This window comes from Rhodnius prolixus, unplaced genomic scaffold (genome assembly GCF_049639745.1).
Source record: "Rhodnius prolixus isolate KJV_2025 unplaced genomic scaffold, Rpr scaffold_21, whole genome shotgun sequence".
In the NCBI taxonomy this organism is placed as follows: Eukaryota; Metazoa; Arthropoda; class Insecta; order Hemiptera; family Reduviidae; genus Rhodnius; species Rhodnius prolixus.
In genome coordinates this window covers 2,007,843-2,026,220 of record NW_027411606.1, presented here as the reverse complement: position 1 = coordinate 2,026,220, position 18,378 = coordinate 2,007,843, and the positions used below count along the sequence as shown (strand labels likewise).

The 18,378-nt window shown below is 34.7% G+C and overlaps 1 protein-coding gene across 1 annotated transcript in view; it reads right to left on the bottom strand.

Annotated features, from left to right (window-relative positions):
* ft (cadherin-related tumor suppressor fat) overlaps positions 1–18,378 on the bottom strand; it is a 425,132-nt gene that overhangs the window by 35,393 nt on the left and 371,361 nt on the right. The window contains exons 6-8 of the mRNA XM_074129946.1: positions 12,072–12,262; positions 10,053–10,469; positions 9,328–9,832 (exon numbers count right to left, since the gene is read on the bottom strand). Of these exons, the coding sequence (XP_073986047.1) occupies positions 9,328–9,832; positions 10,053–10,469; positions 12,072–12,262 (1,113 nt within the window). The remainder of the gene's footprint in view (positions 1–9,327; positions 9,833–10,052; positions 10,470–12,071; positions 12,263–18,378) is intronic.

Below are 18,378 nucleotides of genomic sequence, written 5' to 3'. Positions count from 1 at the left end.
AGACCTACAAATTGACAAACATCATAAAAATATGATGAATAAAATGGAATAAAGCTCTATTTCAAAAAAGGAGAAGCGCGCTGAACGATACACGGGGACAAAACGCCATTTTGGATCCGCCATATTTAAGCTTCATATTTCAGGCGCTAGCGGAGAGGTGGCGGATCCCCTTGAGCGCACTACATAGTCTTCTTCTAAAACGTCCTGTGGGCACTAGACAGAGACGATGCTGTGCCTGAGAGAGAAGAAACAGAAACGTTTAGGTAGGTTTTAACGCGTCCAGTCGAGAGAGATGGACTGAACCTGCTCTTATTGTTGCCACGCTGCTTGAAGCTGCGCGTCTGAATGACTTTTTTTTCCTCGTTACTTCCGCGCGCTGGCTGCAGAGCACAGCCCCGTCATTCTGTTGTACCCTTCCCATTTTTTTCCCTTCCAAACTGCTGGAGGAACTCCCAGTGTCTGTACACACAGTGCGACTCATTAGAGAGCCGGGCAGATGGTATTTATAAGATATCGTATAGGATGTTGCTTAGGAGATGCGGACTTTATTTGTACCCATTTGTTTTTTTTTTTGATGCCCCATAGAATATTTTGTCGTCAGTCCTATGGGATGTCAAACACTTTAATATTTCTTTCTCTAGTAATCTGTTTTCCTTATCCATTGTTTCTCCAAAATTACTCACCCACGTTATATGTTATAAACATGTAGACATTCTTTTTTTCCAAAACTCTAGGACAAAAAGGTAGGTTTTGACTGGCCGCATCAAGATGCAACTATCTCTACCTGTATTTATCCTGACATACCATAATGATATTTTGGTGATTTTGAATATAGAACTATTTTGAAGTTATTCTTCGCGAATACAAAAAAAGAAAAGAAAACTAGCACAGAGTGGGTCATCTTCAAGGCTGTAGAATATATTTTTTTACAGAAACAGATTACAAGCATTAAGCCCTGAAGATGACGTAGTCCCTAGATCGAAAGCTTGGCAAAAGAATATTTTTAAAAAAATGCCTTAAATTGGCAATAATCTTTTTTCCTTTTGGATCAATGATTCAGTCATCAGAGAACTATGAACGATATTCTACAATAGTAATAATAATGATAGCTCATATTCTTTTGTAACCTCTTAAAGCGAGCATTTTTGGTCCAAAACAGTCTTTACTATAACAATGAAGTAACTAAAGATTCTAAGTTGTGTTAATGGCGCTAACTAACCGTGAAACTTGAGGAACCGTATAGTGCTGGATATGTGAGAATTATACACACTTATACATACATGAGTGCAGTTCACCGGCATACACACGAACACAAAGAGAAGAGAAACTGGCAGATAGAAGAGATAGAAGATAGGAGAGAAACAAACATACATTGTTCTCTTATGACAGATTATAATAGCATGTTATCGTGATTTATGTGCGAACTTTTTACTGGCCAATTTGATCGTATTACCACCTCGTCTCTCCTCTTCACTCTGTTCTAGCAAAACCATCAGTTTGCTTTTTCTCAACCACTTCAACCAGTTGTAACTTTGTATATGCAGTGTATGTGGGTATAGCCATAAATGGTATTGCTATGAATTGTACAGGACAAGCAATATGTGGAACTTTATAGTCAGTCTTTGCAAGAGGGCAGATGAGATGGGGAATGGTACTCTATCAGCTGTAGATTATGAAAGATTATTGATGTATACAAACGTATAGAAAGGGCAGCAAATATGTCGGCTAAAAAGAGACAGAATCTACACCAGTATCATGAGCAATATCGTTGCGAAAACTAGTCTGAGATACAATTTGTTATTTCTAATTCCTTTTACATATAATTCTTGCTATATTATATAAAAATATACTTAACTCTGCAACATAGCAACTATGTCATCTCAGATGCACTACAAACCAACTATTAAATTAAAAAAGGAGTTGAAAGAAAGAATATCTGCACATACTTGGCATATTTAAACAAGTTTTTTTGAATTAAAAAGTTTAAAAATTAATTGGAAAGAAATAAGAAAAAGAAGTTAAGTGAAATAATTCTGTGTGCAGTAAAGGAAACTAAAAAGACAGGAATGCAAGATTCCAATCTGCGCTATTAAATATTTATTTTATATTGAATAAGAAATCTGTCGAGGAACACTTACACCGGCTGGCTATTTATTCACTGTTACTTACTTAGTTACAATTCCTTTGGAAAATATTATGGTCCACTCTTCTGAATTTTACAAGAGAACAGGGGACATGCCAAAGTGATGTTCTGTGCCACAAAGTTATTCAATAATAAACGAAAACACCAAGCGACGCAAATGGAGGACTTCTGGGAAGCATCTGGGTTATTTGGAGATTGTAGCCTTCTATTCCTTCATGGATGGTGGCGGATAAAGGAAAAGGAAGTTTCAGGAGAATTTGGGCTATAATAAAGGTCTGAGAACCTGGCAAAAGCGAACCTGTAGAAAACAAAGACTATTTGGCATAATTGGTCACAAGTTAGAGTAGACTTCTACTTTCAGTTACCTTTCAAGTCTCAAGAAGCGCTGTAGGAAAGTTGAGGAAAGAAATTAAGGGAAAGGATTTCATCTGACAGAAGAGTATGTTTATGCTCTGAATCAACAACAAACAGATCTATCAGAAGATGAAAATGGCAGTCTATAGTTGACATTTATGTCTAAAAATACGGGCCATGGTATCTTAAAAAAAGGAAAAAAAGAGTAGACTAAAAAGTGATTTGTGCGGAAATTAGAAAGGAAGACAAAGAGGTACCCATGATAATACAACAGTACCAAGCTGAAGCAGATTGAAGAGCGAACCCACCACCGAAATAGACAACTAATTCAAGTTATACGAGCACGTCTACAGGGCGTTTTTAAATCCTCGGGTAAAATTAAGTAAAAAAAGGCGAAAATGTCTAATACTCGTACAAGTTCTCTTGGCGGAATTGCACCACCAAAGCAAAGTCGAAGCTGTTACGGTCGGAATTAATAAAAATTACCCCCTTTTGAAAATTTAGAGTTACGTTAGACATCAACACATGAATTTGATATGAATTTGAATTTTAAAACCTCAAGAGAAACAATAATTTAAAACAAAAATTACAAAAGTCAGTAAGGCAGTATTAGCATACTTCACGGTTCTCTATTTTTTTTAGTTACTGATTTCAAACCGCACTGTGGAATCGATTACGCACACACTTGTCTACACTGTTTTGCTCCAAGAGTACCTATGTCTGCATATCTCGCAGATCATCAACTGCGTACACTTCCACGAAAAGCGCGATCCTAAAAAATCTTTATGTTGGCTTGCTCGGTCCCATGGTGCCTTCTATTCACAAGGAGCGTATTTAAGGCAGTACCCGGCGGGTTTGTTCTATCTTTCACATCTTCAGGTATGGCATCCGATATCTTCTTTAGCCAAAACAAGTACAAAAATGAGTATAGAATAAAAATCATTAATGATAAAAATGTAAAATACAAAGTATTTAAAGTCACCTAAGTATGTTGGTTGGTTGGAAAGATCACATACATCTCTCTGTGAAACATCCCCACCCTTTACCACTAAGCTAGCCACCACCATCAACAGGTTAACTACTTCTTAGAGGAGAACAGAGAGGACCTCCTGTTCTTCTCTATTGTAGATCGACAAGTATGACATTCCTTACTGGAAAAACTACAGAAGACTGCACTCGGGGACCCTGCATATGTACGTAAGTATGACTCTCTGCCAACTTCAGATCTCTTTAGTCGTACCTCATGCCATTGGGACGTGCGTATGTTGTTGTGTGAAGAGCGTATGTGTGTGTGTATATATATATTTTTTTCTAACTACCAATGCCATCTCATTCTCTCCCTTTTAGTACACATATACAAGTCGCTAAAGAGGTGCAGCAAAGGTAGAAAGAGTAAGAATGAGTGACTCCATGAGGAATTATGTCGGACGACATTGTCCAACTCTTTGATCTTGCCCACCGTCCGTATTGGTACCACCAAAAAACTAGACACTTGGGTTGGTTCAAAAGCATTTGTGGCGCTGTGGCTGCATTAAAAGGTCCTATGTCTGCGAAGAGCGCTGGAAATAAGAACAGCGTTCTGCTTTATACACTGGGGGGAGGGGAACTTATGCAGAAGTGAGCGCGTATGTTAGTCTAATATCTTTGGCTGTCTTTGCGTTTTTATCCTTCTTCCTTCACTCACACACGCGCACGCACACCAACTTGCACACTTGCAGACAAACATAACTCGCAGCAGCTCCCTACTTAGCCTGTTACGAGAAAGAGACAGTAAAAATTTACACAGTAAATGATATTGCCAGTTTGTTGTACCCATTAATATTCGGGTATATCTCTTGAAACTTCATGAGTGGAGACAAGGAGGACAATAATAATTTGTCACACTAAACTCAAGAAGAGAGGACGATGAGGTTTTTACCAAAACAAAAAATAAAACACAATCCGACAAGAACCAGCGCGGTAAATCTTCTCAAAGCTCATTAATTATACAAAAAAGAAACAAGTTCAAAAAACAAAATGATATTAACAGAAATATTTTATCGTTTTATTGAAAAAAGAAGAAAAATTAAAAAAACAAAATTGGGTATTTCGTCCTGCCTCTTTCTTATCCCACACAATACAAATTCTGATGATGTTAAAAACCACACTTATAAAACTGATTGGAGAATTAATCATTCTTATTTTTTACTTGCTATTTATGTAAATAAAGATTTCAATTCATTTTTATTATAAATTTATTTTTATACGACAATTTGGCAATTTTCTCAGCGTTATTTTATTTTTTTTATGGCATTAGATTAATAGCTTATTAATAGCTAAAATTAATTAAAAACAATAATTTTTTAATTCACAAGTACACAAATCAAAAACAAGTTAGAAGCCTGCGCCCAACTTGTGTTTTTGTGTATTGCAATTATTATTTTTTAGAAGTGTATTTTTTACAAATAGTTATGTTACCCTAAAAATACGAGGGTCGTTTGAAAAGTCCGTGCAAAGTCAGAGAGATAGCACTACTGGCGCGTATCGAGGTTATGTTTAGTTAGTAGCATCTCTTGGAAGAACACACACCAAGTTTCAGCCATTTCTTTGTGTTTGGCATTCGTTTGAATCGAGGAAGTCGAGTGATTTTCAAAAAATGGACGAAAAAGAATTTCGTGTGTTGATTAAACACTACTTTATGAAAGGCAAAACGCCTCAGGAGACTAAAGAGAAGCTTGATAAACATTATGGTGACTCTGCACCTTCGATTAGAACAGTTTATAAGTGGTTTCAAAATTTTCGGAGTGGCCATATGGGCACAAGTGACGCTGAACGTTCTGGACGCCCTGTTGAGGTTACTACTCCAGAAATCATTGATAAAATCCATGATATGGTGATGGATGACAGGATGAGATTGCTAGTGCTGTGGGCATCTCGAATGAACGGGTACATAATATTTTGCATCAACATTTGGACATGACAAAGCTATCCGCAAGATGGGTGCCGCGATTGCTCACGCTTAACCAAAAACGTAATCGTGTGAAGTGTTGCAAGGACGGTTTGCAGCTGTTCCAGAAGAATCCGCAGGACTTTAAGCGTCGTTTCGTCACTGTGGATGAAACATGGATACATCACTACACTCCTGAGACCAAAGAAAAATCTAAACAATAGGTTACCAAGGGGGAATCTGCGCCAAAAAAGGCGAAGACCGTTCCTTCGGCCGGAAAGATTATGGCGACTGTCTTTTGGGATTCGCAAGGAATAATCCTCATCGACTATCTGGAAAAGGGTAAAACTATTACAGGTGCATATTATTCATCGTTATTGGACCGTTTGAAAACCGAGCTGCAAGAAAAACGCCCACGATTTGCCCACAAAAAAGTCCTTTTCCATCACGACAACGCACCAGCTCACACCTCAGCAGTTGTGGTAGCAAAATTAATGGAAATAGGGTTCCAACTCGTTTCACATCCCCCCTATTCTCCAGACTTGGCTCCCTCGGACTACTATTTGTTCCCCAATATGAAGAAATGGCTGGCGGGAAAAAATTTTTATTCAAACGAGAAGGTGATTGCAGAAACGAATGGCTATTTTTCAGACTTGGACAAATCCTATTATTCGGAAGGGATCAACAAACTAGAGCAGCGTTGGACGAAGTGTATAAGCCTAAAAGGAGACTATGTTGAAAAATAAAAAAGGTTTACCCCAAAAAATTAAGTAGTTTTTATTTTTGCACGGACTTTTCAAACGACCCTCGTACTACTACTACTAATAATAATAATACCTAATAATAATCATGGCATTCCAGCCCAGGCACACTTTTACAATCAATCTTCTAGAAAAACTGATTAAGCATAACTATATCCTTTCAGGAATAATTAAGGATTTACTTAATTTCTTCGCTTCAACTCGATTGATTTTGGCGAAAATCGCGAAAAAAATTTCATTAAAATGAATTCGTACAAACCATATGCCATTTCCTTAGCAAATTTTTAAAGATATTAAATGATTAAATAAATAAAAAATTAATTACAAATTAAAAATTATTCAGAAAGTGACGTGCAAGTCGGAATATCGGAATGTCGAATATCGGAATATTGGAAGTCGAAATCTCTACACCAAACCTCCGACAATTGATGAAAGTAATATCTATTTATGTGCTTCGGAGTTAAAGATATTTCCTAGTAGAAGCTATGCATATTTTACTATTATTCTCATTTAATAATTAAATAAAATCCAAGGCCTTGGATCGAGAACAGTACCCAGTACCACACAATACATCTTGGGCTTTGCAGGCCCCGCCTCTAACCCTGTTCGGCTACCGTTGCGCCCAAGTAATTATAGTAATTTAAACAAAAAAAAAAAAATTGGTCCTAAGACCGAACAAGAATCATAGATAAAGAAGGATACCTAATACACTTAATACATTAAATAAAATTCAGTGCCTAGAACGAGCTTTGCGGAAAAACGCCTGTAACCGCTAGGCTATTGTGGCACCAAGTTTACATTAAAATTTTCCAAGATGTATAACTTTTATTTAAACGTTTTTCTGAGAAAAATAATATTCCAAAAATTCGAAATTTGAAAAAAAAAAAAATGAAGAGTTTAAAACTTGTAAGGAAAAGTCAAGAGAGTGGGCAAAACCAAAAGGAATTAATAAAACTCGTAAGCTGTATGCGCGTAGAGAATTAGATTGTACATTAAGTGACCTTTTGTAGGATCATTATCGCTGGCAATATGTAACAAAGGATTGAAGTTAGTATGTGTCTGGTCACATGTAGAGATGGCGCTAAGTGTACAGCCCCATTGTTCGCCTTCACTATCTCGCTAACATATCTGACATGTGGTCGCACATTTCAACTAACTGATTGCAAAATACTAAACTACATGCCCAATCTAATTATAAATATGTTGTTGAAATAATTAAATAGTTCGTTTAGTTTATATAATTAGCATTGATACTATTTTTAGATTTATCTTACTGCAAGGTCCTAACTTATAAATTTATAAACATATGCAATCATTTCTAGCATTATAGTTTGTAAAGTAGAGAATTAACACAAAATATCATTATTTTAGGCCAATATTTCGTGAAATTTCAGATATTCAGTGATACTAAAGCGGAAATTTATTCTGACAAATCTTAAATTTTAAGATATTAAGCTCAAATTTTTGTTTTAGATTAAAATCAATACTGACAATACAGCTCCATAATATTTAAAAATGTACATTTTATTATAGAATAAATTTCAGTAATATTAGCCTAGTAAAAAAATTACAGAGAGAACAAACAATTACATAATAACTTTCCTACTTCAAAAAGATTGGACAAATTTTTCGTAGTTACCAAGAAAAACCGAAGAAAAAAAATACTAAAATATAACAAAAATATTTTGTTTTTGAGTCCCTACAGATGAATATTACCTACATGCAGCATAATTATTATATATGTAAAACTAAATAAAGATATAAGAGATTTTATTTGCTTGTATAATACATACTGTAGTGGTGATTAAAATTTCCCACATACAAGCTGCTCACAATTCATTCTAAAAAACATGCCATGTACTTTTTAACATATCTGCGACATATACATGCACACCTAAACGGCTATGTTTTTGTATACCCCCCCCTTCACATATATGTACGGATGGGTTTTTATGTTCATGCGTTCGGAGTGTATTTGTATTTATGTATGTGTAAAAGTAACATTTATATACAAATATCCCCCCCTCTCTCTATCAAAAGTTTAATTTGCATATAAGTACATCCTCTCATAACTTACTGTCTACAACTTTATATAAAGCTCTCGAGTGAAAAATGCTTTATATTTCAAGTGAGTAAAAAATAAATTTAAAGCCTTTATGTACACACAACATTGGTGTCTTGTACATAGACAACAGTTCATTTTTTATTTATATTTAATCTTTTAACTCTGATTTTTTTTCCCCCAAAACAATCAAACGTATTTTTTGTTCCTTTATCTCTCTATCTCCCTCTTTTAGAGAACAAATCTATTAATGCTCAATGACAATTCTAGAAAATTTAATGCTAGTAAGAAGTATTTTATGCTAGCATGCATATTCAAATCTTGGCCATCTTGTTTCTAAATGTATAATCGTATTGAAATCAGCTGGATAGGTGACATAAAGTACGCCCACGCCAAGCAGTACAACACACATAAATGTCTCCATTTTCTCGCCTAGTAAATCTTCCAAGTCTTCGACTTCATTATTATTATTATTTACTAGCTTCAATAGCTTTACCGTTTATGTTTAATGTAAATATCAAGATTAAATTCTCAACTAGAACTTTTTCTTGCTGTACTAGATAAGAATAAATATTGTGACAGGCAAAACTTTTACGAACACTTTTTACTAATTGTACGAGTACAGTATATGAGGTGAGTGGCCAACACAACTCGAAATGGAAAAAATCTCAGGATATCATAATTGGCGGCCATCAGACCCAACTAGAAGCTCATGAATAAAATCAGTGAATCGATAGTGCTTCTTTACAGATTAGATTTTTTCATTTTTTTGAGATTTAAAAAAAAAATAGCCCCTGTATTATCTTCTTTACACTTAGTAAACTTGTAAACTTGGTAAAAAATCGATTATTTTTATTATTATTTTTTAAAAAACCAGTAGTATATGGTGATAACTCGATACTACAAGTAGGAGAATCGTGTGTGGGTTATTCAGACCGTAAGAAGCGTAACTACGTTAACAATGTCGCATCATCAATGAAGTATTTTTATGTATCGCAAGTTTTGTTGTAATGTGCATTTACTAAAAAATATTTTTAATAAATAAATAATTAATAAGTGAAGTTAATTTAAAAATAATTACCAGTATCCATAGCAACCAGCGTCAGAATGTATTCAGTTTGCTGCTCCCTGTCCAACGGCTTTAACAGCGAGATCTGTCCAGTACTGGAGTTGATTCTAAACAAGCCACCATCACCTTCCTTCAGAAAATAACGCACTTGTCCGTTAAATGGCGGAGTATCGGCATCGTACGCTGCCACTGTGATTACATAACCGTCCGGTGGTGGGACCACATTCTCCATAACATACGCCAGATATGGTGAGTCGAGAAACGTTGGCGGATTATCGTTAATATCGGCCACGGATACGGATATGGTTGCTGTATCGTGACGAGCAGCTGATTCTGGATTGCAATCTTCAGCGCGAACGCGCAATGAATATCTAGATTTTCGTTCGAAATTTAAATTCTTAGCTACTCTAACTACACCGGAATCTTCACCGATAGAGAAATCACGATTTTCATCACCGCCAACGATCGCGTATCTTATACGGCCGTTTAGTCCTTCGTCCACATCCGTTGCGGAGACCTGTAAAAAAAGATTTTTAGTTATATCTCATTAAAAATGTAAACAAAAGGAAAAATGGGACCAGTAAAGAGAAGAAGTACTGAATGGGCAGAAGATGAAAAAAAATAAAAATAAAGGAATAGGGTTGAAATCATCCGGGATGATTGAGGTAAATATACTAAAAAGTGGAAGATGATGAATGGGATTAATTTTAAAAATTTGAATCGCAAATTCAACTCACCTGCAGGACACTTGCACCAATGCTTGCATTTTCTGGTACCGACGCTGAATACTGTTTCGGATCGAACACTGGTGAATTATCGTTCATATCCAGAACGGTAACCAGAAGTGTTGTCTTAGTTGATCTTGGTGGATCACCACGATCTTTGGCCGTCACTTCTAGACTGTAGTTAGCTGTCCTTTCTCTGTCCAGTGGTTGTGATACTCTAAGTAAACCATCTACTGGGCCAAGGCTAAACGCTGAAGCACCAGTACCGCCTAATCTGTATTCAACGTAACCATTACGTCCTTCATCTTTGTCAACGGCCTTTACGGCCAGTACCAATGTACCGGGTGCCGCATTCTCACCAACTGAAGCTTCTTTTGGCGAGACAATTTCTGGCCACATGTCATTCACATCTTTTACTACAACGCTCACCTGTGAAGTTTAAGAAAATAGAAGATCTTTAGCGAAAAGTATTAAAATAAAATTACTCTCGACAGTTTTGCTAGCTGGTAACTTAACTAATAATGTTGGTTACAACACTTCGATTAACTATACTTATTTCCATTTTAAGCTGTTATCGATTCAAGGGATGATGGTGCACTTATACCACTGATAGGACCATTTTGCCGCCCTTCAAAGCCACCTCACATCTGCAGCATTCAAAACGTCCGAGTTCAAAGCGCAATGAGAGTAGGTATCTAACAGAATTCAATCGATTCTATCAAAAAACCCAAACAAAGTTCAAATTGACTTTTGTTTCGCAAGTACAGAGAACTGAAACCATGAACTAACAATATGGGGACATTTGCCTGCTGTAACAGGATTCAAATTCTAACCAGTAGTATAGTTTTTGTGCGGATAATAAAACTTGGTCGGCTTAGCTGGGCGGGGCATGTAGCCCGAATGGGAGAGACAGACCCCATCCCAAAAATATTGAATGGAGAGATGGGCCAGAGCAGGAAGGTTGGTAGACCCAAATTAAGATGGCAAGATGGAGTAGCCAACGATGCAAGAAGCCTACTGGGGGTTTCTAATTGGAAACCTGCAGCACAAAACCGTCAGGAATACCATAAATTAATAGAGGAGGCCAGGACCCACTAAGGGTTGTTGAGCCACAGAGATAGATAGTACAGTTCTTGTGGTTGAATAATCACAAACCAATTGGATATTAATCAGTTTTTAGTCTAACTAATCAATTAATTAGTTAATAACTAATTAACTAATAATTAAAAAGAATATATGACGTAAGTATAGTCAAACACTGGGTTGGAGATAACGAAGGATAGCGAAAGACGTTAAGGAAGTCATCGAAGATGCTAAACAAAAAATATCTTCAAGTTAACTCGGTTAACAATTAACAAATTTAAGCTACAGATTCAAAGATAAAAATTCCCAAGCCCCAAAGTACAGTAACCCACCCGTATCCGACATGTTTTAAGTAAAAGCAAATACACAAAAAAGTAGAGGAAAAAAAACAATAAAAATATAAAAGTTTGTCCACAGTAAAGATACATCGTTGCCTAAACAAGGTGTCACAGTTTGTACAAAAGGTTAGGAACTTGAACTCTTTCACCAGACCTCTAGTTTTCTCCATAGTTATATGCTCCATTACATACAAGTTGTGGATCTTTAAGTCTCCAACGGCAACACTTCCAAAAGGCATTCCAGGCAGACAGTGTATGCACACATTGTAAAAGCAAACCCTTGTTCCCTTCCCAACTATTGTTGACATGGCTGTTTTACACAAAAAGCTTCACAGGACATGCCTTGTTACCGGCTAATATTGACACTCGTCTACAAAACACTACTATGTCCAACGAAGAGTGATCCTTTGTCAACAAAATACCTGTCTCTTTACATATGTATTTATGTATTGTTTTTTGTTTCCGTTTGTGGGGAGAAAGAAAAAGAAATTGTTAACATTTTTAAAGGTAATTTTGGTTTTATCACTTTCTGGAATGAACTGTACAAGAAGAATAATTCAAATTCCTGTGCTGTGAATTACATTGTCTCAGCTTAAAACATGTATCCTACCTGAACAGTAGAGGACAGCCGATGATGCGGAAGTCTTGCTTGATCTGAAGCCATCACTACCAGATTATATAGAGATTTAGTCTCCCTATCCAACGCTCTTCTTGTCCGTATTGTACCATTATCTAAATCTATTTCAAACACAGAGTCGTCATCTCCAGACACTATGTTGTATTCCACTCGACCATTTTCATCTAAACAACAATAACAAAATTATTACTAAATTAAATTCTATAATAGACTACAAAGTTAAATTAAGCATTATGAAAATTTAGATTTATAGATTAATGATCTTGATATTTAAGACGATATAATGTTGAGAGGCACTATCAGAAATTGTGAAAACAAGTGTAAAAGATGTAGAGAGAATAACTGTAAAGAATAAATGGAAATCAAAATAATCTGAACTGATGAGACTGAAAACAAGACACAGGATTATCCAAAAATTATCAGAATCAAAAATATAGAGATGTATCATAGAAAAGGATATCTATGGAAGGGAGTTAAAAAATGAAAACAACCTAAAAAAAATTCTAAGATCTACCTAGAAGAATTGAAAATGAAAATAAAGCAATAAAACTTCCAAATGAATTTATCAAAATATTATTTACTTTATGAAACACACTTTTTCCTTTCAATTGAAAATGATAATTTATGTGTAGATAATTGTTGTTTAAGGAAAAACATTTGAGCAATTTTACGAGATAAATAATGAAAAACTGAAGACCGTCACAGTACATAATTCATAGAAGAAGAAAATATTATTATTCTTCAACATCTGAAACGATAATAGTGTAGATAGAATGCCAAATTTTGGCATTCAAGTTTTAGACAACAGGCAAAGGGAAAGAGAGAGATTGGATAAGATTAAATTTACTAAATGTCCTAGGTATTAATTCTCATCAGGACAAAATTGAAAACATAAATTCCAAAATAAATTTTGTTTTAAAAGTACACAAAATATTAAAAAAAAAAAAAAAAAAAAAATGAATCCAGAAAAATTCAAAAAGTTATTTGACCTGCGAAGTTCGCCGTACCATCTAGCCAGGGTGGAAACATTTCACCAGTGTTCCAGTACTTCTGGAATAATAGTAGACGCAAACCACCTAATTCTGGAATGTGCTAACAATACTAAAGGAAGAGAACGTGATAGCGACTGGGATGTCCTTTACCTGCCAATTTAAATACTATTCTGGCAGCTGATGATGGTAGCATTTACACAGAGCTCTTTCGAGTTCATAACAAACAACAAGATGAACTCTGTAAATATTCAATATACTAAAGAAGCTTCGAAAGAAGAATTTAAATGGCTGATTTGCTAGCTCAAGAGGCCAATAACAGAGAGAGAGAGAAAACAGTTTTAAATTCTAGGGGTGATCTCATGAGCGTTGATTGAGGTTTTTGAAAGAGAATGTAACTATTAATGAATGAGCAAATATGCCTTTATCTAGGAGCCATTTTAATTTTTTTTCTTTTTCTTTTTGGCATTGGCTTTCGCCATACAGCCAGCATCGTCTCGGTGCTTATCACTAGAATATCACTCACTCTCCATTCTTACCTACAAATACATTCGCTTCACACATTCATCCCTCTACTATATACAACTATTTACATATAAACTAATGGATGGATCAGTACTCTATATTCCTGCCATCCTTATAGCTTAACCAAAATTAAAATCACGTAATCTTTCTCTAAGCATTTTCTTCCATTCATTCTAATTCGGCCTATAGCTTTTAAATACATTCATATTTCATTGCTAGCTCTGCTATCGACTTAAGCACATAAATGTTGGTGGAGAATATAATGTCTTCGTAGCGAAATGGTGCATCTAAATACCTGTATATATCGTCAAACATTCGTTTCCTTTCTACCACATAACGTGGACATATCATTATTACATGTTTGAAATCCTCCTCCTCATTGCAATCTACGCAAAGAGGAGAGGACCTTTTGTTGATCCTGTGTAGATACGATCCGCACACCGCGTGGTTCGCTCTCAGCCTGCTTATTGTCGTAACAACCCATTTATTAGTGACAGTTCCCTTAAACCATGGTTGTCTAGGTAACTGATCTGCCATAGTTTTATAGAATCTCCCGTTATTACCATTATTGTAATCTGTCTGCCATTTTTGTAGTGCTGCTTTTGCAATTATACGCTTGATATCGGTGTGTGGTAATTTATAATTAGCCATTTCCCCACTATTGGTGGCTTCCTTTGCAAGTGTATCAACAATTTCATTCTCTTTTATACCATACCATTTTAATTAATTCTCCTGCAGAGATGATAAATGCTTCTGGGTTTTCAAAAAATTGTGGTGTTAGAAGGAGTTCTTCCCACATTTTCCTTCTTTCTTCTGTCAACAGCTCTTCTTCCAGGTGTGAGTTTTTCTCAATTTTGTAAGAAAGAGAAAGAAAAAAGAGGGAATTGGTGTTTCTCTTATACTGACCCTTATGTACGCCATGATTTGATGGTGCATGATAATAATCTGAAGTCCCACATTTATATAACACAAGCTTGTAACTTTTAAGACCCTTACCAACGTCACTTAGATTGAGAACAAATTTTCCCAAAAATAGACTCCATCATCGAACCTGGAGAGAGAACTTTAGAACATGAAAAGATAGAAGAAATAATGTGAAAGCATGAAATAAACATAAGAAAAATCAGGAGACCATAAAAACATAGATTACCGTTAAAACTAAATTTCAAAAATTGAACACAATCCTGGAGTAAAGTTAGAGAAAGGAAGTGAAATGTCTTAATCAGGTTCTCATTGGAGTCTTTTTTTTTTGCTATTAAATAAAGACATTTGGAATTATATGTGTTAAAAAATATATATATTAAAGTAAATGAACTCATAAAAAGTTAATAAATAAAATTCAGATTGAGGAATGTACTTAAAAGTGTTAGATTATTTAGCTAGCTAACTAAACTGGTAGCTAGTTTTATGTCTTATATGCAACATATTCACAACACACAGTTACGCACACACACATCACTTACGTACATTAAATACGTATGTATATATGTGATATGTGACATGTTTAAGCAGACAGATGGAGACAAGCTCCAGAAATCCGTTATAAAATCACGCAGTTTATAAAAGATATAAACTTAGTAGAATTTATCTTCTAAATGTAGATAACAATATAAACTGTATTATTTTTTTAAGCACGTTCTGCCGGTTTTTTTTTTGTTTTTATTTTTTTGTAATCTTAACTGTATAAAATATTAATGCACTTTCTTGACAACTACAATTTGCACTAACTATAGTTTTGTTGCAGTAGTTGTTCATATAAACAAAAGATTTTTTTGTGTATGAAAACTAAGTTTTTTGAAATTAAGTAGTGATTAATTCGAGTAGTACATGTGGTCGGATTGAATTTACATGCAACTGAATGCCACTTGCAGCTCATGACGTAGTTAAATGCAATTCTGTTCAGGAACACTATGAGGTCAATTTAGTAGTCTATTTATAGTCATACTCAATAAAGTGATAACTTTGAAAAAAAAAAAAAAATAATAAAAAATAAAACACTAGGCCATTCCGAGCAGGCAAGTGTAGTTCGAGATGTAAACTTAAGTGGAGTCGAAATCTCTAAATTAAACTGATTTATCTACTAGCAAAGTTAAATAGAGTAAAGTAATTGCCTATTTTTTCTGGCAGGCTTTACGTCCAACGACCAATTAGGGAGGCGACTAACAAACATACTTGATTGTAAAAGACCTGTAAAGCTTAATATGCATTGTGGTACTGGGTTCGATTCCCAGTCTTGGCCTTGGATTTTATTTAATGCTTAAATGAGAAATAGTAAAGTACGTTTGCTAGTCGCCTCCGTCCACGACACCTGAGTAAATGGTAGTTGGACGTTAAGCCCCGCCTGAAAAAATGGGCGATTACTTTACTTTTCTGTAAATTTCTTTTATTAACCATTAAATAAAAATCCAAGGCCTAAGACCGGGAATCGAACCCAGTACCACAATACATTTTATAGCTCAACAGGTCTCGCCTCTAACCACTCTGGATTTATCTACTACAAATTGGATGGATAAGAGTCCGAAACCGATCAGGGATATAATAGATATGCGTCCCTACGGCGGATAAACTGGATATTATCCAGCACTGATGGACCTAACCACAATTTTCAACAATCGCTAAAACGATGTCTCTCTCCCATGAACCAGACCGCGGTAGCTAATCTGCGAGATAACCACTTCATCTACCTCCCCCCTTTGTTGCTTCATGGTTACTTAGAGCAAGCATAGGATAGGATCCCAATAGCTAGGCCACTGCAGTACCACAGGTTCGCCATAAATCGGCCGGCGGTTATATCGAAATCTGGACCGGGTGAATTAATCTTTCACGATAACCTTTTATAAAGCACAATAATTTTTCTAGTTGATTGTTTTAAATAAATTATTGCAGTTTAATTGAAATCAACATTTTTTTAAGTTTTATACGACTAAAAATATAAGCGCATAAAAGTGGCACTTCACCGTTGCTTGAATTAGACCAAACCCTACTTTCCAAAACTTTGAAACATCTAGGGAAAACATCAAACTTGAACCTTCTCGATTTTACTTGTTTTGAGTCAGGACGGATTCCCTCAACATACCAATCTACCAGTTCATCCAGTAAACAAATCAAAATAGGCTATCTGCATGAAGGTAAAATTAACACTAACAAAAAAAAGTAAGAAAATTGTGAAAAACTACCCAAATCTACATATTTCACATTTAAATTGTTCACTTTCAATCCAAAAAATTATTTTTTTTGAAATGGGAGGAGTGAATGAAATAAAAATACATACAAAAAAGCTGAAGAGTTAATTGCTGGACCATTCTATTTTTATTCTTTTACAAAGTGTAGGCGATCATCGATTGTAACCCTTTGTCTACATTCCTCTGCCTCCTAGTTATCGGTTCTTATTTTACTGTCGATATAATTAATACTCTATCCTAATTATGTAAATCTTATCTTCATCGTGTCGTCTTTTTAGAAAAAAAAAATACATTTCATATTCCAACTCGCCCATTTTTCTTTTTAATCTTACTGCATTAATTAAAATATATATGTATCTAATATTATAATATTAATATTAATATTTTGTAAATAAATGATTTTCTTATTCAATCAGATTGGTCATAGTTTCTTTTTCAGTTTATTGGTTAATTAAAGCTGCCCGATTAGATTCTAATGAAATGTTGGATATTTAATTGATCAAAAAAAAATTTTAAAACAAATTATTGAAACCACATGAAAAAAATTCAAGCTATACTATATAAAGAGATCTGGACGGCTGCCATTTTCGACAAATCTAAATAGATGGAATGTTCTATTTGTAGTGATTATTTCTATTCATGACAGAAAATGGAAACTAATCTATGACAAAACCAAAAGCAGATGTCAGATTTCCTTTGAGTCAAAGGGAAAATATTGACTAGCCACATTCTATACAGATATTGGATCTCTATTTGGAAATACTTTATTCAGAGAGTAATTTAATAAACAGGAGAAAAGGGCCCAAATTGTGTGGGCCAAATTATTGGGATATTTTCAACGTTTGTTTTAGATTTGATGTGAACTGTCTTGTCCAAGAGTAATTCTCATGAAGGATTTAACCTTCAAAACTATCTCTTGTTTTCTTCACTATGTGACTAACAAGAGATTTCTGGTCCTTTTTATCAACAGATTCACGTAAGAAGAAATGAAAACGTTCAAAAAATAAAATGTTTCCTAAAAATCATTTATTACATCAGCATTGCTCAATCGACTTTGCTTGATTATCATCAAGATCATGGTAGATCTCAACAATCAATCACTTCAAATGTACTCAATAAAATAAACTAATGCAAAATCTATAATTCTGTGTCGACTTGCTTTAGATATCTTCTCATGCTACGGTCTGTCTCAAATAGAGAACCCTTTTTCATGACTTAGAGAATTAAATACAATTTTATAGACAATGATTCATACAACGATTGTACGGCAACTTAATTAAACTCCTTTTGTTTAATTCCATAAACTAATGTGCATAGCATCATTTTAATATTTTACTAATAATAATTGAGCTGTTCACTGCACAACTCGATTAACTCCATAAAAAATGGAGAAATGAGGTGATGGTTTTTATACTTTAGTTTGTAATATAAATGCAAATAAATTTACCATTATCATTCAGCGGCTGCTACTGAATTTCAGTTGAATTATTGTAACAATTTACATTAGAGCACAGAAGTTAATCAAAATGGCTTCTGAAATAAATGATATATTATTCAATGGCCACAATAATTTAGTCGTTAAAT